Raw genomic sequence first — 23,761 nt, 5'->3', positions numbered from 1 at the left:
ACCCAATATCACCGCTGTCGCCTGTCGCTATCGGCGTGGCTCAACTGGAGCCCGCTTGCTGTTGGACTGGACTGGACGCGTTGAGACAATGAGCGGCTGGCTGGGCTGGGCACGCACGGCTGGGCTGCGGGCATGGCATGGCTGGGGAGCCAGGAGCAGGAGGGAGCAGAAGACGGTAAGTAAAGGCAATTGTGGCCTTTGTCCGGATCGGGCCCGGGCATGGCATCCATCTGAATCGTGATCCAGGCATGTCTCATCTCCCCCAAGTGCGAGTTGGATCATGATTGACGTTCCTTTCATATCTGCATCGTGGATTCGAGGGAGACTAATAAAGTAAGGGGACGTTGCATTGTTTGGGGGAGGTACAGGTACCTCGGGCTGCGGGCAGCTGATGCAGCGACCGGCAGGTACCAACCATACCAAAGCAAGGAACCTGACCCTCTTCAGCGAGTGCCAGTGCCAGTGCCAGTGCCAGTGCCAGAGCGCCCTGCTTTAGTTAGCAATGAATGGAAGAGCGGTAAAAGAGGAACTTGGCGGTATGGGCCTTCACGTCTATCCGCAATTCAGGGACCAATCTCCTCGTCCCGGCGCCAATCAACTGACGGTATCGGCGTTCCATGCCCCACAGGGTACCTTTCCAGAGGTGCCTTCCGCCATCGCAGCCTCTCAGGCGCCTTCCTTCCCATGCTTCCCTGCCATGGCGTCGCCCCCCCGTGGACACCCCATGGCCCCCATGCCCCCTTCCGGAGCTGCCTGTGCCCGCCTGTGCCCGCCTCTGGCAGCGTGTGCCCAAGCCTGGAGCCCGCCGCAAGTCACTGGCTGCATCCATCAGGTCCATCCACCATTGGAAGGCAGGACCCAGTGCAGTGCAGAGACCATCCATCCCTCTTTTCCGAAAAACAACGACTCCATCCTCGACCGACGCTCTTCTCATCCCCATCCCATCCATCTTACCATCCCCTTCCCGGGACACACTGTCCACAATCAAACATCTGTCGCCTGCCGCTCGCCTACCGCTGTTTGCTCTCCTCTTTCCGTCGTTGTCTCTGTCGGCCCCGGAATGAGGTAGCCGTTCGAATGCGCTCAGCTCCCTGACCGGACTGAGTCTGTGCTAGCGACCGACCCCGTGAAATCCACCTCCGTCGTCGCATTGCCAGCCACGCCCCTCGACCGGACCCTATGAGCCGCGAGCACAAGGCACCTGCTGGGCCTCGACCAGCCAACTTTTCTCCAACTCGATTGTGAGCCTCTTGTTCTTCTTGTTGTCCCTTCTCCTCCATCCTCTCTTGCTTGGGCGGCCCTTCTCTGTCGTCGTTGCCCTGTGCACGCATCATCGTCGCCGCCGACCCTCGCCGCCTCCTTGCACATGGCAAAGCTGACCTGGATCCCTTTGTGACAGGGGCAAAACTCCTAGCCATCGGAATCGACCACCTCTTCCTACCGCGAATCCTGGCCTCGCCTTCGACGCTCCAATGCTCAGCGCAACCGCCTCCAACAACCATTCTCTCTTTTCTTTCGGTCGGGATGGGGAAACTAGTCAATTAAACGATCCCAACGCGTCGTTCGATTTCCTGCCCTCTGTGAGCTTTGACGACCTCCAGAGCAGCATCGAGTCCGCTTCGACCGAGTTCAAACTCACCCAATTTCCTTCTCCCACCGGCGAGGGGAGCATTCTCGAGGCCCGTGGCTTAGATGACAGCAATATGTCTTCCAAGCCCCAAGCAGCCCCGTCTCCCGCTCGCCCCTCGAATCAGTCCGGTACACGTCCCTCTCGATCAGGCTCGCTCCTACGCAGACCTAGCAACTCGAACAGACAGCCTGCCCATGCATCCAATAACATCTCTGCTTCAGGGGCCGATCATGCCAACGGTCCAACTGCCCGCGCTCGCCGACAGAGCCAATACCCTCCCGTATCCAGCTCTGTTGCTTCCAAGCCCCCTCGAAAGTCGATAGGACCTGGCATCATTGGCGATTCGGATTTTGGCCCTCGAACTGCCCAGAAGAGGCGGCCCAGCCTCCTATCTGACGGGGCATCCACTGGTTCGGCTAGAGCCTCCTTGGATGGTAACTCATCATGGCTTGACAGCGCGAGAGGCTTCCCGAGCTCGAGGGCTGCCAAGTCCAAGTCGGTGCAACCTCCGCCGCGACCAAGCCATGGAAACCTCAGCTTCGGTAACACTCTTACCCCAGAGCAGAACCGGCACTCCACGCTCACCCCGCGGTCGCCGCGCGTCGGAGGTCGTCTCAGTACTCCATCCTCAAGCAGCAAGCGAGTCTCGATGATGCCCGGTGCCCACCATTCCTCGCACGCCACTGGTCTCGGTGCAAGGACTATCAGCCCTACTGATACTCGGAGGATGAAGCGCCTTTCAATCATGCCGCAATCCCAGAGCCTAAATCAGGTCTCCAACCCACCGCCGCCACCCCCAGTGTCGATGAACAACCAAGTTGAGAACCGGGCCGAGTCTAAATCGCCCTCGATGATTCCAAGGAAGGCTTCTGCAACCCCATCCTCATCAAGGACCACGCCAGACCTCAACCGCAAATCTTATAGCTCTGGTCTCTCAGCCGCATCTGCCTTTAGCTTCAACACGGCGAGGACATCGACTGGATCCATGCATCGCATGTCGGGATCCTCATCCACATCACGACTACCCGCTCCGAAACATACAACTGTTCACAATCCCATGCCTGCGGACGAAGAAGAAGATGTCCCTCCTGTTCCTGCTATTCCCAAAGCGTACGAGTCTCCAAAAGACTCGCCAGCCGACACTTATTTCATGGAAAAGAAAAAGACGGCTTTGAGCAACTTGGACGCAATGAGCATGAACGCTAACTCAACTGGGACCATTTCCATGCCTGTGTTCCCTGAACCGACTAAGGTTCAAAGAAGGCCGAGCGCCCGTAAAAGTGCATATGTACCACATGTCGCGGCCGAAGGAGACAACAAAGCTACTCCCCCGAACAAGAGACATTTGCAGCCTTTGCGACTGCCACCTATTAGCTTGGGGCCGTTGAGCACTCCAACTGCTAACAAGATAGCAGCGTTGCAGGATCACAGCAGCGTCGAGAGGAGCCTGAGCCCTCCGCCATCACGGCAATTACCAAAAACACCAACGACTCCGATGACAGCGTCCAAGAGTTCCTTCTTCTCCAGGAGCCGTCATGGTGATACCCCCGAACTCCCTTCATTGAGGAGCAGCAGCTCAGTCCATCAAACGCATCTCACACCTACACCTCCTGACGCCAGCTCCACGGACTCGTCCCTTGCCTTTAAGGAGATTGATCACAAGCAAAGCATGTCACCATTCCTGTCCTCCTCTCTGCCCAAGGGAGGTCCCGAGCACAACTTCTTGAAGAGATCCAAGACAGGTGCTGATTTCACCACACTTGACGACCATCTTTTCCAAGACCGAGTCCCCCCTAAGCCCGCGGGCCCGCGGGCGCCCAAGACGGAGCAGTTCGTCCCCAAGTCTCCTCCACCGGAACCGGTCTCAGAGGAACCTCAAACTCCATCATCGATGAGCTCCATTCGACGAAAACTCAGTATTTCCTGGAAGCGAAACAACTCGAAGAGCAACATCAATGCGCCTGCCGACGTTATCGAAAAAGCCAATGGCAAGCATCCAGAAGAGGCTATGCCTCCCCCTAGAATTCCTATTTCGGCTACCCTCAACAACCTATCCAACATGAAGCAGGCCAGCCCAAGCCCCACTATCAAGCAATCTTCCAGCGGCTATCTGGAGTCGAGGAGGCGTAAGAGCTCGGGCGGAAGCCTCAATGCCTTCATGTCCCACGACAAGACCAAGAGCGAATCCTGGGGAACGAAGAAGCCTGTCGTTGATCCATCGACCATGCCTGTGGGCCGAAACACCTCGGTCATGCAGAAGATTCTCCGACCTCGAACTTCGTCGGCAGCGGTAAAGGGCGTGGATTCATGGACTGCCGAACTCGACAAGGATGACTTGTCAGCCGAAGAGGAGATGGCCAAGCTGGGCTCTAGACGCAAGGAGACAGAGGTTGCTGCACGAACGCTTGACGCACTCAGGAAGCGTGCAACGCCAAAGGAGCGCGTTGGCTCACACGAGGCAATCCGCATCGCCATGCTCAATATTTACGAACGAGGAGAGATTGTCGACTACAACGATGTCTATTTCTGTGGAACACAGAATGCCCACAAAGTTGTCGGAGATCTTCAGTCGGATGCGCCTAACTTTGGCTACGACGATGAGCGCGGCGACTACACAATTGTTCCTGGAGACCACCTTGCATACCGGTATGAAATCATTGATGTTCTTGGAAAGGGAAGTTTTGGACAAGTTGTTCGGTGCATCGACCACAAGACGGGCGGCCTCGTTGCCATCAAGATTATTAGGAACAAGAAGAGGTTCCACCAGCAAGCTCTTGTCGAAGTCAACATTCTTCAGAAGCTCCGCGAATGGGTAAGTTGGCTCACTTTTCTGTTGATATCTCACGTTTCAATGCTAACTCATGGCAGGATCCCAAGAACAAGCACAGCATGGTCAACTTCACCCAAAGTTTCTATTTCCGTGGACATCTTTGTATCTCGACTGAGCTGCTCGACATGAACCTCTACGAGCTTATCAAGGCGCACGCTTTCCGTGGTTTCTCAATCAGGATCATCCGACGCTTCACTAAGCAAATTCTCAGCTCTCTCAACCTCCTCAAGCAGCACAAGGTCATCCATTGCGATTTGAAGCCTGAAAACATTCTTTTACGACATCCCCTTCATTCCGAGATCAAGGTTATCGATTTTGGTTCCAGTTGTTTCGAAAACGAGAAGGTGTACACCTACATCCAGTCGAGATTCTATCGTTCACCTGAAGTCATCCTCGGTATGACTTACGGTATGCCCATCGACATGTGGAGTGTTGGCTGCATTCTGGCAGAGCTTTACACTGGTGTACCCATCTTCCCTGGAGAGAATGAGCAAGAGCAGCTGGCATGCATCATGGAGGTGTTTGGACCTCCGGAAAAGCATCTAATTGAGAAGAGCACCCGGAAGAAGCTCTTCTTTGACTCGATGGGCAAGCCTCGTCTGACCGTCTCATCCAAGGGCCGCAGGCGCCGGCCTTCTTCCAAGACATTACAACAGGTGCTCAAGTGTGACGACGAAGTCTTTTTGGACTTCCTGGCGCGTTGTCTCCGATGGGACCCTGAACGGCGACTGAGACCCGAGGACGCTATCCGGCATGAGTTCATCACTGGGCGTAAGATGCCCGTGCCTCGAATGCCGACTCGCGAGACGTCGCCAATGAAGCGACACAACACCATCTCCGTTCCACGACCTCTTCCGGAGCCCCCTGGTGCAGGTGTCAAGCCTGCTGGGTCCCTACGAACTGGAGTCAGCCCTCACAAGCCTGTCTCCGGCGGCCCACGAAGGGCATCGGGGACTACGGGACCTATCAGCGCCGTGCCTACAAAGAGGACCAGTGCCGGTACGGCTGGGTTTGCCCAAACCTCAAGCGGCTTGCCTCGAGCCGCGGGCAGGAGCGTTAGTGCCAAGCAGGACCTGGCCGCAGCTGGTGCAACGGCAGCTATGAGTCGACGAGCTTAGTCCCGTTGCCGGGGATGTCTATTCATGATGATTGGAGTTCTGGTACTGTCGAGCATTTTGATTTGATCCTTGTGCGTACTTGGGTAATCGATACATTCCACTGGAACACAGCCTAAATCGGCACAACGACTTTGCCATAACCTGGCGACAACTGCGTGGATTTCACGACAATGACATGGGGGCTGCGAGGGGCCAGGAGGAGGAAGGGGGCGATCAGCGACATGGGGGGCATTTCTTATTTTCTCTCTCGACTATTCATTTCGACAACATATCGCCTAGCGTACATGATGACTGACGACATCTCACCCTGTGGGTGCCTTGCGGCTGATACTCAGGAGGCAATACCGTGCTACAATGCGGCAAGGCCAAGTGAGTCAAGGCCTTGAAACTGGGGCTACAACTCTGTGAAAAGGGTGTATATTACAAGATTTTGAGGGTGGTTTCAATTCGATAGATGTTGATGTGGGGGACGGGGCTATAGAAACTAGTTAGGGGTCGACAAGAAGGAAGGAGTGATGTCACCCAGACAATCAACGAATGGTCAGGACCAGCGTGCCGTATAGGCATCAAGACAGCTTTACACGTAATGGAATATTCGAGACCAGAGGCATCCATACTTGCCCATCACCGTTGTGACTGAGGCCTCACGACGGCGTTGAGTGACGAAGCGTTATGAATCAGGGGGGAGCAGTATGGGAGGTGAGACGCTTATTCGATGGTCAAAAGTGCTGGGAGCAAAGGTGCTTCGAAGAATGGAACAGTTTCGAGGAATCACCGCCGAACCTGCATATCAGCCTCGCCCGTCTAGTTACGCCCGAACGGTTCACGGACCACCGCGGAAGGGAAGGGAAGGGGTTGCGGGAGCGGCAAAAGGGTGAAGGAAGAGACGCGAGGTCTGCCTGGCAGCGGCAAGTCTGGCTTGGGGGGGACTAAGGGGCACGCGCGCGGTCGCTAACTGCAAGCGGATGTATCTTTCAAAGGCATTGAGGAAGGGTGGAAAGGGAGGGAGAGGTTGCGTGTGGAGCCTCAACGACGATGAGCAACAGCCGCGGCGTCAAAGGAGCCCAGACGCCTGCCGCCCTTGTCCCTGAGTTTCAACCACCAAGCCCGTTGGTAAGGGAAATGGCAGACCAAGGACTGTCATTGGCAAACAAGCGATCAAGAGGCTTGCCCGGTCGCAAGGTTAAAACCGGGTCCGGCCGAGTATTGAGTCTGACGGCTTGTGTACGTACGCACGCACGTATGATGAAGCATCTCGCTTCCCGAGAAACAATGACTCCCCAAGGCAGATCTGCCTGCTGACGGAGTCGTGGATCACCGGTACGCCTAACGGCTGGGGCCACAGAGTTGCAGCGAGCGCCTAATCCTCATTGACCGAGAGCTACTGCAACAACACGGATGAGGAAAAGAATGGGAATTAGGAAGCCGTCTTGAGATGATGCAGCCGGGGGGAACAATGTAAGTCGTCGAGATTCTCGGAGTCGCCGGCGGAGACGAATAACGGGGCAAGCCACGGCGGGAGGCGCAGCCGGCGGAGGACCGTGGCGCGGGCGGCCGGTGATTGGCCTAATCCGATCAACAGGGCATCGGCCCCACTCCCCCGCAGATAGGCCTTGTCTTCTTGGGCGAGGCTGTAGGCTTGTAATCGGCCTGTGGAACAAGCGGGTGAGGTCATTGAACATCGATTCAACCCTCCATGACGATGGTCATACTGTAGACTGTCTGTCTGTCAGTCAAGGGCGCGAGTTTGTACATACTCGGTCGTGGTGGTGGGCATCCCCATGACGGTGGTGACGATGCTGATGGTGTTTGTTAACTTGGGTGACCACGGGGTTGCTGCGCAAAAGATCACGGGCTTACCGTCTCTCACGTTCCTAACTCTCCCTGCATCCAATTCCCTTAGGCAGAGATAGGCAGAGTCATCAGTGAATGCGACAAACTAAACACCAACTGCCCCTCCATCTTTCTTGTCTGTGCTCACGTCCTGTCTGTCTCGGCCTCTCAAAGGTTGTTGTTCAGATGGAGCGCTCGGCCGACCAGTTGCTGACTAGGTTAGCCTCCTTCTTCGCCTGCATGCACATCTTTCGTTTCCCGGCGGTTTCTGATGCCTGATTAGACATGACTCTTTGTGCTCACACTACCAGCCTGCACAACCTGTACCTTTCTTTAGAAACCGTTCATGCTTGACCCTGGGGTCGGCCGAAAGTCAGACCTGCAGGCCCTGTCAGAAATGCGGACCCTTACCACCATCTCTCGCCTAGGAGAAACGGCAGACTGAAATTGGGCATCTGAGACAAGGCCCTCCTGAATTAGGATCGATTGGCTTCTCTCCTTTTCAAGGGTGTCTGCTGGGTGAGACATGTGAACGGCAACGGACCGCAGTTGGTGTGGGTACAGTGGTAGAATTACATGGTGTTGAAGTTAATAATCCGACTTTGACAACTTGCAGCAAAAGATCCGCCAGGGGCCGAGGCTTGTGTAACCGACGTCGACTCTTGTTCTGAAGAGTTGTCCCCGCTGATGCTTGAGCGATTCTCTGCAGAACAGACATTGACGCTTGTCAGAGTCGTTTCGTCGGTCCTGTATCCCGATGCATCCTCTTACACGGTTCCCAACCCACGGGAGGCCTTGTCAGCAATTTGGTTACTCAGAGCCCACGTGAGGCGGGCGAGTGTGCAGATGTCGTCCCAAGATAGTCGAAGCGCCAGGCAACCCTGAACCTCTAGCCCAATCGGAGCGTCGTCGTCAACCAGATATGAGGCAGGGGTTGGGAAAACTGCCGGAACATGTCAGCATTCCCTTTAAGGTAGATGTACAGAAGACTGTGCGAAAGGTACAAGAAATACTGGTGTCTGCTAAGTCGCCAATGCAAGGCGAGGCGGGCTGCCTCCACATTTGACAAGCAACCGGTGGCTGGTGTGGGCATGACTGACGTGCTGACTGGCCAGCATCTACGTACTGCGCGGCACAGTACAGTACATGCCCGATAGTCTTTATCCCAATAGGTGGTGTGATGCATGTCAGTTGCACCGAAACGCTGCGCACCAGGCCTGATTGATGGGCCACCCAGTTTCCGGCGTTCTGGTGAAGGAGGGGAGCCACGGGCGATCTGGATCATCAGACGCAACCATGATAACCCCCGAAAAGGATCGATAAGGATTTCAAGCGAGGGCTGTCGAGTACACCATTTGTCGACTTGTCCACAGCCCTTGCGCTTGAAAAACAGTCAACTGTCTGTAGTCATATCGAGACATGCATATCAGCTTTCAATACGTACATCGTGTGAATTACGATGAAGGGTATGTAAGTGGTCATTATACGTACTGTATGAACGCCTTTTCCAGGCACCGTAGCTTCGGCCGGAACCAGTAAGAACCAACGACAAGAAGCAAGCAAGTGGGCAAGCATTGCCAAGGTCGGGGGTTGACTGCGGACACAGCCCTATGGGAGACAGGGATCACTCTACTGTGGCTGTCAGCAAGAGAATTGGGGATAAGAGTGTGGCACCCAATTCCAGACACTTCCAAGTATTGCCAGAGTAAGAGAAGTGACTTGTTTGTATGCGAAGCGCGGGATATGCAACGATGCTGCATCCCCGTTCTCGAAAGGGGCATCCGGGTTGCGAATGGACGGCACCCAAAATATCGATGTGATAATAGCGCCGAGAAGACCTGCAAGGCAAAGTCAGCTCGATTCACTAACACAATAGACTGCCTGCAATTCTGTACCCCTTAATGCAGCCCTGCCGGTATGGATCGATACGGGAGAGATGATGAGCCAATCACGATACAGAGGAGGCGAATTAATAGAAGTTGCAGATGCACGACGTTAGGATGCCTGGAAGCAACAGCAAGTCGTCAATCCGGAATCCCTGAATCCCTCCTGCACCGTTGACATGGCTCCCGGATTCAGACCCATCAACTGGGCGGCCAGTCGGCAGCCAAGATTCCCTGCCCGTGGACCATGGAGTTGGGCTCGTGGCGTCTCCTTCTGCAACACCACTGCACCAGAAACGAAACAGGAAACGAGACACCAGGTCAGGATCGAGGAGCCAGATGGACCCGACTGATGGAGAGAAGAGAACCGCTAGGGTCAGGGCGATGGGCGCAGCATGCCCCCGACACCCACTACCACCACCACCAAGTGCCGACTAACAGGGATCAGTGCTGAAGAGTCGCTAACCCAGCGTCTGCAGTCTCTGATTGGCGCGCTGGTCAAAGTCTCTCGCACATCGTCGGTCAGCCGCCGGGGACGTTTTCTTTGTTCGGAAGCGGCAGAAGAAGGAGCGTGTATCACGGACGTGGTCGGTCGCCGGAGACGGCGGAGGAATGCTGCGGAAGGGACGAGGTTGCGTCGCCTCTTCTGGTGCTGCAGAAAGGCATCCATCCATCCATAGGCATCAACGGCCAGTTTGCGTGGCTGGGGGGTCTTTTCAGTTGTCGCAAGCAAGCATGGAGCCAAGGTGAAATGGTCCCGTCCTGTCAACTCCTTGTCGCACAACAAACAAGACTCATCAAAGCAAAGCCTTGCTGTCCGCTTGTGGGTGTGATGGAGAGGTGAAACCAGAGTTATCAGTGGAAGCTGCGGATATCTCTGCCTGGCCTGCCTGGGGCACGTGTGATCTCGTGAAGGAAGTTGCATGCCAAAGCCACCGGGCGAACCATTGCCTTCTAGTGAATGACTAACTCGGGCTCCAAAGTCCCAAAGTTCTGACGCAATTGCACCCTCTTTTCTGCACCTACGCGGGATGCTATGCGACGGATGGAAGCGAAGCGACCTTTGTTCTCGCTACAACTTCTTTTTCCCCTTCGTCATCGCCTTGCGCGTAAGGGAGGTTGCTTTGAGCCTTGAGCTTCCTCAGTACAGGCGCGGCTCATTACGTATGCGCGCGCAGGGTATAATCCGTAGCTTCCGCGCACCGCAACCGCTCTTGTCCAAGCAATTCATCGTCCCGCGCCAATTCAATCTCGACGGCGGCTCGTCAATCGCGACAATGACACGGTCGCCATCACAAGCTTCGTCCGAGACTGTCTAGAAACTTGGCGCCTCGGCCGACCGTGGAGAGATTGGTACTGTGCAGTGCCGTACATAGCTACAGGACAGTACAGTAGCGCAGCAGCAACAGCAGTCCGGCCGACGTGGTTGCAAGTCCGTCATCAGGGCCCCTGGCCGCTCCGTCAGCTCTTTCTGCAGCTCAACTCTGCCACAGGCCAATGGTGACTCCTCACGCCGAGGATATCTGGAACCACTTCTCACTTGTTCTTGGCAGCTTGTTCCCTGTACCCCTGCACCCCGGTACGGGTACCCAGGCTACACCTCATCCACACCGTGCTGCGCCTTACAAGCCAGCCCGTGCTCGCTCATACCTACCTCAGAAGCGTTCCGGGACGGACAAGCAGGACTCTCTAGGATCCCAGGACAGATCATGGCACAGGGCGCTCGACACACATGGCCCAAATGGTCAAAGGGTCAAAGCCTCCAAAGCCTCCCCATCCGAATGAATGGACCCCCCACCCCCTGTCATTCTTTCCAATGGCCAAGCCCAAGCCCAAGGCATCTTTTGCTAAGGACCTTTGGCTCTGTGGGTCTTGGTCTTCCCCACGCCTACGAGGAGCCTATGTCACCTGTCATGACAGTCAGACACCAGTTGCGGCTATCTCTCTCTCGTGCATTCTCACTGGCGTCTCTGGCGTCACTGGTGCCTTGATGCCAGTCTGGGGGGTTTCTTTCATGCCCTCCGCCCTACATAGGGGCGTGTCGGTATCATGGTCCTACTGTCCTCCAGGCTACAAGCAAGGCCTATAAGGTTGCGATGCCTCGAGACGCTAATAGCTTCTATCCTCACTCATCATCTATCCTTTTATTCACAGCATTCATAAAGCAAGCCATTCTCCTTTGCTTCTTCACTGTCTTGTCCTGAGGTCTCCATCCTTCTCTTCCATCCTCTCCTCCAGCCTACCTACCTCACTTCACGCATCACCACAAACCAACCGCCTTACTTCATCTGCCTGGCTTTGACGACTTGAACCAACACGCTCCGGAGCAAACATCTCGAAACAGCCGCTTGAACATCTCCTTCACCTCCAATCTCCGTTCTTCTCCACTTGACCCGACGCCAGGCCAACATCCAGGCCGAAGATCATCATCATGTGCTATCAACTAGTTGAGCTCTACTCGGCCTGCCGATGCCTCTACTACCAGCACGCCATTGACCGTTGTGCATCATACGGCCGTCCTGGCCACCCCATTGAGCAGCGAACAATATTTGTTGGCTACGCTTGCAGCGCACACGCGGGACACGCTGCCCAGTATGCATCACCGTGCAGCCATGCCTACTCAGACTCTGGTTACTACAGTGGCTATTCTCAATGAACAGTCTTGTCTTTGGTAACTGGATGCCAAGCGTGGCACTCTCCGCGGCTCATCCGGTTTGAGTTTAACGATTGGGTTTGCTACATCTGCTCGTTCAACCCGTCGCAACTCTCCTCCTTACTTGCTGGAACCCGCCGTTGAGTCGTTGACTTTTGGGCTTCAATTGATCGGCATCTGAGCGCTCCGCATGCTTCTCGACATCATACTTAATTCTCTCCTCCACCGGCGACTCCTCTTGCTGTCCTCTCTCGCCATAAGGCTTGCAACGACGTTACCGAAGACATGGCAACGAGACTACGACATTGATACGATTATAATCACGACCAAACGCCTCTACTCGACCATGAAGCAAACGGATTCAGCCTCGACTTTTTGTGGCGCTGTATCCTCCTCTCACATTACGGCCTTCTCCTTGCATGACACGATTCTCCTCTTTTCCGGCTGGTTGCATTGGGCCTTTGTCGACGGTCTCAAATCTCTCTTCTCATACTTTCCAGGGCTTTCCTTTTCCTTTTCTTCTGCACAGCGATGGGTTGATTTTGGGGCTCTTTTTTCTCGCTTGGCTGGAAACAAGTCATGGAATGACGACGCAAAACATGGACATTGGTTATATTCTTGATCAGCATATGCTGAAGGCCTCGCGGCCCTTTTGGATGGTTGGATTTTTCTTCTTGAGCGCTGGACTTAGCGATGCCACTGGAATTGGCTTCTGGCTGCTCGACCACTTCTGCTGGTCCTTTCTTCTTTTCACTTCTTGGACGCCCTTTTTGAGACTGGGCGATCCGTTCTTCTAGGGTTATTGGATTATATCTTGGGCGTTTTGCATTTCGAACTGGCAGGGTCTGGCCAGGGTTCTTGTTTGCAAATGACGGAGACGATGTTTGGCTGGCTAGATGTTGTTTCTTTCTTTGGCAGGGAAGTCTCCTTGTTACCCCCATTTGTACTCTTTCTTGGGCTTTGTCTCTTTCGCCGGCATTTTCCGGTTTGATCCCCCAGGGTCTCATACATTATCACGATGTTGTACTATCAATTCAGATAGACTGCGCAGGCTGCAGTCCCCTTGTCACGGACAAGGACATTCACAAACGACAGCAGGGATTGGGGCGCTGGTGTTCCCAAAATGGATCCTATAGAAACATGAAATTTATCCTGTCAACCTCTCATCTATTTGCTTGCTTCTTGGCGTGAATTCATTAAATTAAGCTGGGATTGATTGGGCAGGGCATAACAATCGGCCGAGTCCAGACAGAGGTGAAACTCATGCTCGTGACTCGGGATTGTCGGTCAAAGTGGGTCAAGCACAGTCACATCAGGTCTTCTCCACCAGCCTGCCACCGAGTTTCACAGACCTCGGTCTCGTGGCCGAGTTTAACGCAAGTGGGCTTGTTGTCCGGCAAGGGAGATCATGGCGGATCTATTCGAGTTACGCAGGAATGGACCCCAATAGCCGCAGAGTCAGGCTGAAGCTGAAATCCAACTTCTGGTGTACGGCATCGCAAGAGGAGGCCTCTTTCAAGCGCCCGATTGCTATTTCTGAGTTCATGGTCGGACTGACAAGGCAGACAAGCCTAAAAACAAAATCACCCACATCAATAGTCACAGCCTTGCAGCAGAAGAGGCTTCGGCAGAGGCGTCGAGGCCCATCGTTTCTGGTGCGACAGAGCGCACGCTCATTCATGGATGGGTTCAAACTTGGCTTGAGCCCTGAAATGGACAGCTTCTATTAATAGGCTGCGCCCCAAAGTGAGTTTCCTGATCGGGCGACGCGGGATGGATGTGTTCGCCGAACGGAACCAGTCTGGCGGAGCCTGGGATGACACTAGACGAGCTAGCGAGAGACAACCTTGACGCAGACGCAGGGAGGGCTGGAGGCTGGTATGATTTGCGGGCGGTGAGGGTTTAGGCGCGTTGCGCGGGGGGCAGATTAGGCGCACTGGCGCGGTGCACAAGGAGGATGGGATGGATGGATGGCTGGGGTGTGAGATGATCGGACGGGTTTCGGGGCGGGCAGGGATGTTTGGGGTTTTGGGGATTGGGTGTTGCAGCCTTGGGAAACATGGAGGGGTGTGCTTGGAGATGGACGGCGAAGACAAGCCTCGGGACCTTGTTTTTAGCCCCCTTGTCAGTGGTACAGTACCTACATTACACCGTAAGGCGATGTCATGCCATGCCATGCCAGAGACGGATGCGATGCGGCTCATCACCCATGTCTCGGGTAACGGTGATGATCAGGAGCAACAACATCTCACAGCAGAGTGGCGGATCCGAGATACATGATGTGGTGATCTTGAAGCAATCCATCCCCGGCAGCGACGTGTTTGCCTAATGTCATTGGATATTTTCAATGCCCCCCTACTCGGAGATATCGACAGAATAGGGTCGGTCACTGCTTGCCTAAGCACGGGGAACCTTTTTTGCCTGCATGCATGCAGGTCTAGCCTCGGTGTCGAAGATCGGCCTGCAGGGCGGACGTTGAGCCAAGAGGAAAAAAAAGAAGGATGATGTGAGAACAAGGTGAAGGAGGGTTCCAAGGTGAGCGAAGCCGTGTCTCGGCACCTGCACCGAGCCAATGTCAGAACGGCGGGGCCTGTTGCTGACGGGTGGCGACTCCGGGAATCCCAAACCAAGGGGGCGCCGTTCGGGCGGGTTTCTTTGAAGAGAAGAGCCGGGGTATGACGTTAAGTGGGGGGCTCAAGGCGTTTTTTTCGTGAAGTGGGAGAGACGCTTTCATGGACAAGGGCGCTTCTTGCGCTTAGGTTTCCAAGGTCATGGGATGATATCACTTAGACGGAGTAACATCGTCGCGAAAATGCGACCGAGCACCCAAGTCATGCGAAGAGTGCTGGTCAATTCATCTCGACTCATGATCATAGTTACGGTGGTGTACTGTAGTCCGTAGGAAGCACTAGTGAAAGTGTAAATGTCGTGGTGGTCATCCTTGGTGTTTTGTTCTCTTGATGCCTAGTTCTTGCCTGCTGGAGTCAGAAGCACTTTCCCGCAGCAACAACATAGGCGGTCATTTGTGAGAACAACATACGAGGCAGTAGGTAGGCAGGCGGCTACGAAGAAAAGTGGTCGTCTCAATTGCACCTGCCATTTCTCAAGGAACAGGGTAATCAACTCCATCATTGCTCCAAACGATGCATCCAAACCTCTCCATCATTGTTCATCAACCAACCCCTTCCCTTTTCCTCTTCCCACCCTCTTCACCATCCGCTTCCTAATTCACCTTCTCTACCGCTCGATGCAATATCCATAATCCGATATCATGATCTTGGTCGCACATGAAACTCTCTCTGGAACCCCTCATGTCCAGTGGTCGAATATCCCAGCAACTGACTTCGCCAACTGACGTCCCCCAATAATCGTTAATACTGTCTTCAATTACCCGCTTTGCGAAAGCATTACTCGGCCAATGTCCTCTGAGCTAGCAATACCATCGCATCTCCGCCAGACAAACAGTCCTGTTACCGTGATACACATTTCACCACCGTCTGTTTCACCAACACCAGGCACGCCGAAATCTGCCATGTTTTCCACGTTCTTTAGTCACACCGAAGCTCAGCTGCCCAAGGGGCAACTTGAGATGGAGACTGGTGACTTTGATCATACTCCTGCCCCCAGTGGGCGCTCATCGTTGGAGCTACCGAGGGACGGTATGGACCTGCCGAGGCACTATGTCGACAACCCAAAGCACTTCGATGAGCCGAGGCAAATTCAAGGCTCGGGCTTCCGGCACCACCTTCTCAAAACCTCCGCGAGCGTTCCTATGATTGTCGAAAAAGACTGTCCAGCCCCTCCGGTGCTGAGTCCAGTCTCTGAGCCCGAAGAGATGACTTTCAAACCCAGCAATCTGGCGGCGGAGCACGACAATCAAAACTCCTTTTCGGTCGAAGGATTCGCCTCCTCGCCCAGCACACCATCTCCATTCATGCTACCGCATGATGGGCAGTCGTTGCTTTCAATTCCAGCTACGGATTTGATCCGCTTAGAATCTTTAACTGAACCTCAACGTCCTGATGCCTCGACACATTCTCGGGAATATGATGATGCAGCAGACTCATGCGGTGTTGGAGAAGCAAGCCAAGATGAAATACCAATTTGGCCCTTCCCAGACAACGGTTCGTTTGAGTCTTCCGATATCCATCTAGGAGGCGACTAGAAGTCCCAAAGTCTTCGAAGCGGCGATCCCAACGAAACAAGCAAAGAGAGGACGATCCCTCATATTAGAGGACAGCAACTTTGTGTGAAAGGGCGCCCTGACTTCAACTACTGGCCACTAGATTACGGGAAACATTTTGGAGACGACCTAGACCTGCAATATCGTGGGACAAGCAAGGTTTGCGCTTTTGATCCAAGCCTGGAGCATACAGAAACCCGATCTGAATACGGAAATAACACTTCCTCCCGAGATCCGAACGAATACGGTCAAGCACGCAAACCCCGCACGTCAATGAGTTCGTCCAAGGGTGCGCGCAGTGAGGTTCAGTTTGAGATCAGAACAAAACCTCCTTGCCAGGCTCCGCATGACAAGTCCCGAGCCAGCTCAACAAATTCGTCAAGCCGGCGCAGATCACTGGGATCCATACTGGACTTCAAACGGACTACCCAGTGGCTCAAGAATTTGAATGGCTCATCTTCTAAATATAGCCCAAAGTTCACAGACATCCCAACCCGAAGGAGGTCATCCAAAGTATCATTTGTCGACCATCGACGCCCTTCTGAGCCGGTCCTTCCGAGCAACATAGCTACTCGTAGGCTATCGGGAAAGTCCACTCTATCCGGCAGATCAGAACCTCGAGTAGACAGTCTCATGTTCAAACGCGCTATCAGCGACCTTGAAAGACTCCTTGGCGAAGCTCTTTCGCTTGCTTCGCAAGTTGCTGACCAGTCTGAGGCTGCAGTCAATATTCATAAGGATCGGCTGCATTCCCCCTCCAACGAACCTCGTCGGTCGAGTTCTTTAAGTGAACAGTCGATGCATAGCGCTCAAGAAAGTGCCAACTTGTCTATTGCTGACATGAACGATGCCCCTTGCCCGAGAAGGCCTGGATACAAACATGCAGCGTCCTATACATACTCTTCTAAGCGTCCTCGGTTAGCTGACATTGTCAAAAGCTACTCCGGAGCATATCAGAACATTAGAATCAGAATGTTGGGAGATCGGCCGCCCCCTGTTGAGATTTTGGAGTTGTCGGCAGAAAACAGTCCAAGTCGACGATCCAGCAGGCTCTTGGAGGCCGAACAAAGCCAGGAAGGAGCCTTGACAGAAGGGAATGTCACAGGCGCCAGCATCTTCATGAGCCTGATCAATGCAAATCGAAACATTCAGGGGGCGCAGCCATTACAAAAGCAAGCTGCAACTGCTACCTCTGCTAGCCGGAATGCCACTGGTCAAGACGTGGTCGCTGGTCACGAAGTTGCCAACCGAAAAGTCCACGGCGAGCACGGGATCAGCCTACGAAGAAGATCCCATGTCAGTTTACGCAACATGCAAGGGTTCAGTCTTCCAAAGTCACACAAGCGACAGCCGATCGCAAGGGACTAGTCGCCCATCCGCAAGCGTTTTGTTGCCTCAGTTGCTTGCCTGAGCACCGCCCTCATTGGGGTCATACTTGGAATCTACACTGGTCTCGTCCCATCGATTCAGTACTACATCGTGGATCAATCTCATTTAACTGTTCATGGAAATACAGGGTGTTTTCTTGCCTTGGCGTTGCCGTCATTCTTCCTCTGGCCACTACCGCTCCTTCATGGCCGAAAACCATACGTCATGGCGAGTCTCATCATTGCAATGCCTTTGCTCTTCCCACAGGCCATTGCCGTCAGCAGTCAAAGATTAACCAACACTGCCTCATGGAGGGCGTTGCTGCTGGCTTCTCGTACTTTGATGGGAGGCTCGCTTGGGTTTGCCAGCATGAACTTCCACTCGGTTCTGACAGATCTGTTTGGAGCGTCGTTGATGAGCAAGCATCCCCATCAGGAGGTGGTTGACCAATTTGATGCGAGGAGACATGGAGGAGGCATGGGTGTTTGGCTCGGTATTTGGACATGGTCATGGATTGGATCTCTTGGCCTTGGTTTTCTCATCGGGGCAGCCATCATCGACAGGCATCCGCCGGCCTGGGGGTTCTACGTCAGCATCATGTTCATTGCAGTGGTGCTCCTCCTCAATGTCGCATGCCCCGAGGTTCGTCGATCACCTTACCGGCGGTCTATTGCGGAGGTGCGAACTGGAGAGGATGTTTCACGCCGGCTAGCTCGAGGAGAGATCATGATGCATCGAGTCAAAACAGGCCCCAAGTGGTGGGGTGAAGAGGTGTACCATGGGATTCGACTATCCATTGAGATGCTTCAGCAGCCCGGTTTTGCGGTGATGGCGATCTACGTCGCGTGGATCTACGCCCAAGTGGTGCTCGTTATCATCCTTCTAGGTTCACTTGTCTCGCGATTTTACCGCCTGAGATCACCTTACGTTGGCCTTCATGTCGCTTCGGTCACGCTTGGAGCCCTTCTTGCTATTCCTTTCCAGAAGGCCAGTATCTTCTCCAGGTCCCGAAACCGACGAGTCAACTCCAGCCGCGAAACTCTAGACAAGAAAGTTGCCTGGTCATCTCATCTCATCCGCCGGGCCCTCTTTACAGTCTCTCTGCCCATAGGCGGCGCCTGCTACACTGCTGTTTCATCTGGGCCGCCGATCAATGCTGGTGCGCCTACATTCTTTGCCCTGTGCATTGGGTTCTTATCTTGCCTCGCAGTCTCCGAGTGCAATGGCTTAATCATGGAGACTTTTGACACTTCAGACTTGTCTCCAGGGATGGTTGGTCGACACCGTGATCCCACTAACCAAGACCAGAGAAGAACCAACTACTCGTCTTTTCCAAGAGTCACATCAGGGTTTGCGATTATCCATTCACTGGCCTTCGTTCTTGCGGCGGGTTCAACTGCCCTGGGTGGCCATATTCAGCGAAAGCTTGGTCAACAAGTTGCCACTGGCATTGTGGCAGGCATACTCTTCCTGTTGACAGCTCTACTATTACTTGTTCTCATCCGTTTCAAGAACGTCCTCATTATACCTCGGTCCAAGTCGGAGGAAATGGACAGGTTGACCCAAGCCCGGCGACGGTCTACAAAGCGCCGTGCCTCCATGCCCAACGACCTACGAGCCATGATGGAGGAGGATTTCGCCTGGCGTCCTGTCATGATGGGCAATCCCATGGGGAAGAATCGTCGAATGAATGTGTTGGAGATGGGCAACATGACGCGGTGGCAGGACATCCGGCGGAGGAACAAGCTTATCGATGCAGGCGTGCATCTTAACCGTGACACATTGGATCAAGGACTAGATGCTGTGGATGCAGCACTCGAAAATCATATCGATGACATGCGTCGAATCGATCATGGGCTCTTCAAGCGAGGAAGCTTGAGAAGGCATGGAAGTCGTCTCCGTCGCAGCAATCAGAGCAGCGACCAGACATTCCATGACATGGAACTGGACATGCTCGATCCCGTGGCAACGCCGAGTGAGCCAGCCCAGCCACGGCAGTTTGTTGAGAGAGAATGTGTCATGGGACAGACAGTCAAAGAGGAGAATGAAGACGAGGCACAAGCGGGACCAAGCAGTAGCAGAAAGGATTGAGGCTTGAAGGCACGAAGAGCGATTGAGGGCTTGAAGACACCAAGTTAGGAACCTAGAATGAACGTTTATCAAATACAGAATGTTCTTTTCTTCCCTAATAACTTCCCATTGCGGTTCCGGCAAATATTCATCCAGTCTATGGCTGAGGCTCATTACAGCAGCTGGTGCGTGATAGTAGCTAATGATACAAATATGGGTTTCTACTTAAAAAAGAAAAGGGAATAAACTATGTTGGTATGTGTTGACAAACAAAAGATGCATTGCGTAAATTCATTTTCCCTACTGCACGTTCAGGTACAGGTCATCTCCGCGCCGAGTTGGTGTCAAGGTCGGCTTCCAGTGAGGGGACAAGGGAAATCCAGGAGGAGTCAGGTTGGGGTCCTCGCGGCGCCATTTGGAGGCTTTGGGTGAATCAGTGCCTATGGACATGTTGGCGGCACGGTCCGAGCCGAGGCGCTTGGCAAGGAGGGTCGAGTCACCGGATCGTGGCTGGCTCGTGGTTGGTGAAGGGTTGTAGGTTTGGTATTGGACGCGTGAAGGGTGGATTTGTGAGTGCTGCTGGACCTGGGCCTGCGGCTGTGGCTGTTGTTGGTATTGGAACGATTGGTACGCAGAGTTGCGCGGGTATGGAGGGTTGGGGTTGGGCTGGAAAGATTGGTATCCTTGAGGCGGCTGGCGCTGGAAGGATATGTTGGGGGGTTGTCGTTGATGTGGATGGATGGGTTGCTGTTGTTGGAAGGACTGGTAAGACTGGGGCAGTCTTTGAGCGGCCTGCCAGTTGGACTGAGGTCTAGGAGACGGCTTATGCGAAGGAGGCCGTTGGTATGGTCGATATGTCTGAGCTTGAGAGCCAGAGGCGGAACGGCGATGTTGAGATGCGTGACTAGTGTTGATAGGCTGATGCATAGTGTTGAGAGGCTGAGGGTAAGGAGGATCAAAGTAGAAAGGAGAGACCTGAGAACGGTTCGGGTTCATGGGTTGAGCGTTGTAGGCCTCATCCTCGTTTGGTGGAGGAGAAGGGTCAACGAGGCGCATCGAGGGAGAATCCTGTTCAAGTCCAACGTTTGGAATGACCTCGGGCTCGTTCAGTTGCTGTTGCTGTGGAGCTTGCATCATTCCCAGAGTTGGACTGGGCTGCCCGGGAGGGTGATAGACAAGATGGCGCGTAGGCGGGCCAGATCTCCTGTTGTAGTCACTCATCTGGCTCATCCGTCGGGGGTCTCGAGGCGGGATCCTGGGTTGACGGGGAGGAGACTCGACAACGGGTGAGAGTGTGGCCTGCTGCTCCTGAGAGAGGGCGGCTACGGCAGGCACCGGAGCGGGTTCTTCAGATGAGGTGGTGATGGTGGTGACATTGCTGCTGCTCGAGTCTTCACGCGGCCGAGTCAGGTTCCGGGTCATGGAGCGACGCGTAGTCATGTTCCGCCGAGGATGGTTCTGAGACGAGAAGAAAGGAGACGGATACTGAGGGCGAGGACCAGCAGGCTTCTCCTTTGGTGGAACGCCAGCGGGACGGATCTCTGCCGCAGGAGCGAGAGATCGAGACCTAGCCAGACCAGCAGACGACATGTTGTCATCCTTGGGCGGCGGCTTTGGCGGCACACCCTCCTGCGACTCTTTGGAGCCTTGTGAGCCTCGAGCAATGACAGACGCGCGTTTAGAATTACCAAGAACCCAGTTCCCGTACTGGTCAGCAACATAGAACGTGCCCGCAGAGATGGGCGTCGTAGGCGGCGGCCGCCAGACCTGCGTCGAGTTGGTGTTTGCTGAGAACGAGGTCCGGTCCTCTTCAAACTCGGTCACGTTGCTCTCGCGGTTGTTGTTGCTACTCCTGCGGCCGGCGTTGCTGGACGTGGTGATGTGCAGCTTAGGTGGTGTCGGCTTAGTCCTCGACGGTGAACCTACACCTGCAGCTGAAGAGAGCGCTGGCGGTGCAGGCATGTGAGAGACGTTCTCTTGGCTAGATGAGCCGACATTATGGTGCTCGTGGTCGTCCCATTCTGGCTGGAGTAGCGGAGGGGACTTCTCCTTGTTGATCTTGAGAGGAAGGCTTGGCAGAACTGGCTTTGCTGGAAGCAACTTGGATATCCTCCTCAGGGGCGATGAGTGGGCGGTACGACTTGAGGGGGCTGGTGAGATTGCCAGACCAAGGGTGCTGGGTCTGAGACTCTTTCTGTTATAAGCGGGTGGTGGCGGTGGAGGAACTGATGGATCGAGGGTCGGGCGCATCTGATGGATCATCCAGGAGTCATGTCCGCCACCATTCCTAGGGTCTTCCGGTTTGTAGCCCCAGGTATCTCGCATGGGGAGGAATCCGGTCTTGGCCTTGGGGTGGTTCTTGCGACGGTAGTATCTCGCTAGGACGATGGCTCCGGCAGCGACCCCGGCAGCAGCGAGGACACCGACCGAGATACCGGCAACTTGCTCACTGGAGAGCTTTCCTGAATCCTTATCATCTTTATCCTTGCCACCAGCGCCGCCAGCTGGCGCCTCAGTGGACGTGGTGGCTGCTGTTTCTGTCGTTGATGTCGAGCTATAAATGGTCGACAAGGTAGTCGGATCGTCGGTCGAGGCACCTGAAGAAGTCGGCGGTTCGGTGATGAATGCAATATCCGTGGGATATTCCGATTCTTCGTCTGAAGTGGTAGTATCGCGATCCTTGCTTGCTGACCGTTTCGTAGATGTTCTCGTAATGGGCAGCGGAGGAGGCGACGATGTGTCGACAACGAGGGTCGTCGGTAATGTTTGAGAAGATGAAGTACTGGAGCTTCTATGGTGCGGTACATTGGACGCAGTAGGTTCAATGGGTTCAGTGACTGTCACGGATGGGAATGTGATGACTCCTCCTGAGGGAGCCAAAACGAGCGTTGCTGTAATGGTGCGTTGTGTCGGGCTGATGGCATCGGGCCGTCCATTGCACATATCGTACGCCAATTCTATTATCCGGTCTGTGTTGCTGTAAGTCTTGGATCTTTGCTTTCTTTCTCCGTGTAAGACATACCGCTTGCTTCCCTCTCTGAACAATATCCAACTGATCGCTCAGCAGAGATACACTGCATTGCGCCCTCGCCTAGTGTAAAGCCCGTGGCGCCTATCCGAGAGCACATGCAGTCCATCGTCAGGTTGCTATCGCAGCCTGTAGACGCATAGTTGACTGAGAGGAACGAGGCGAAACATTCCTCTGCGCAGCTGGGGATATAGCGCCCGGCTTCGCTCGGTAGGCTAGCTGCCAACACGGCGGTCGTATAGAAGATTAACCATGGCGAGGGGAAGAAAAATGGCCTTCTGGCCATTCTACAAAGAAACATCTAAAGAGTAGACTGTCAGTCATGACCACAGTATTTGGGTGGCGTCAGCGTTAACACACCTAAAAGGAAGGGGATCCTATTAAGAGAGATGGCCAGCATCTCAACGGAGTGTATTCATGAGAAGCCGCAACAAGACCACAAGAGAACTATTAAGACCAAGGAAAAATAAGAAAAGAAAAAAAACGGTCTTGTGGGAGTTAACGACGGACACACAGCATATGGAGTGAAAGGAACAAAGAGAGAGAGGGAAGAATTGCGAAACACCATCACCGGGGGGTAGGTTGGAAACATGGGAGACATATGAACCGAATCACACCTGGCCTACTCTCCCAGCCGCCGCGCTGCTACACCCCCGCAAAGTTCCGCGACAAGGCTCCCAAGGTAGGTCAGCGCTTGCTGGCCTACATGGCGTTGTGAGTCCTGCAAGCCTCCCTCAGCTCGAGGGCCTACGACGGTCACAGAGCCGCCAGGGCGGGCCACGAGGTCCCGCATGGTACCGGGGGAGTCTCTGCGTCATGGTTGCAAAAGGAAAGAAAAGGTTTGGAACCGGGAAGGGCTATTTTCGAAGGGAAAATGGTCCTCTCCGCCTGCTGCAGCCTGCAGCGCCAACAGTACATGTCAGTCGACCGCCGTTGAAGGGAGGAGAGGCCACCCCAGGCTGAGACCCACGACGTTCGCGGCGGCGGTTAGGGTTCGCACCATGAGTGGCTGAGGCTGACCCGTTTCCCTTAGGCGCCGCTTAAACGCGGGAGGGGGCTCCACTACGGCGCCAGCCGCTGAGAGCCAACCATCCAACCAGAAACAGGCTTTGGGTTGTCACGTGATACACCTCCGTCCAATGGCGGCGGCGCTGTAACCTCGAAA

General features: G+C 54.4%; 3 protein-coding genes across 3 annotated transcripts; 2 read left to right on the top strand and 1 right to left on the bottom strand.

Annotated features, from left to right (window-relative positions):
- Nucleotides 1–1,472: 1,472 nt before the first annotated feature.
- LRP88_02749 (DYRK family protein kinase) lies at nucleotides 1,473–5,578 on the top strand (the record flags this gene model as incomplete). Its single annotated transcript, XM_083239389.1, has 2 exons — nucleotides 1,473–4,442; nucleotides 4,499–5,578. The coding sequence occupies 2 exons, from the start codon at nucleotides 1,473–1,475 to the stop codon at nucleotides 5,576–5,578; spliced, it is 4,050 nt and encodes a 1,349-aa protein (XP_083104519.1).
- Nucleotides 5,579–17,723: 12,145 nt separating this feature from the next.
- On the top strand, nucleotides 17,724–19,589 carry LRP88_02748 (uncharacterized protein; the record flags this gene model as incomplete). Its single annotated transcript, XM_083239388.1, has 1 exon — nucleotides 17,724–19,589. One exon carries the CDS (start codon nucleotides 17,724–17,726, stop codon nucleotides 19,587–19,589), a length of 1,866 nt encoding a protein of 621 aa, XP_083104518.1.
- A 279-nt stretch (nucleotides 19,590–19,868) lies between these two features.
- On the bottom strand, nucleotides 19,869–22,705 carry LRP88_02747 (uncharacterized protein; the record flags this gene model as incomplete). The annotated part of the gene is made up of 2 exons (XM_083239387.1): nucleotides 19,869–22,525; nucleotides 22,591–22,705. The coding sequence occupies 2 exons, from the start codon at nucleotides 22,703–22,705 to the stop codon at nucleotides 19,869–19,871; spliced, it is 2,772 nt and encodes a 923-aa protein (XP_083104517.1).
- Nucleotides 22,706–23,761: the final 1,056 nt, after the last annotated feature.

This window comes from Fusarium phalaenopsidis (genome assembly GCF_050370095.1).
Source record: "Fusarium phalaenopsidis strain FUZ10S chromosome Unknown contig_32286, whole genome shotgun sequence".
In the NCBI taxonomy this organism is placed as follows: domain Eukaryota; kingdom Fungi; phylum Ascomycota; class Sordariomycetes; order Hypocreales; family Nectriaceae; genus Fusarium; species Fusarium phalaenopsidis.
Note: the sequence above shows the minus strand (reverse complement) of the source record. Positions and strands in the feature narration are given on the sequence as shown.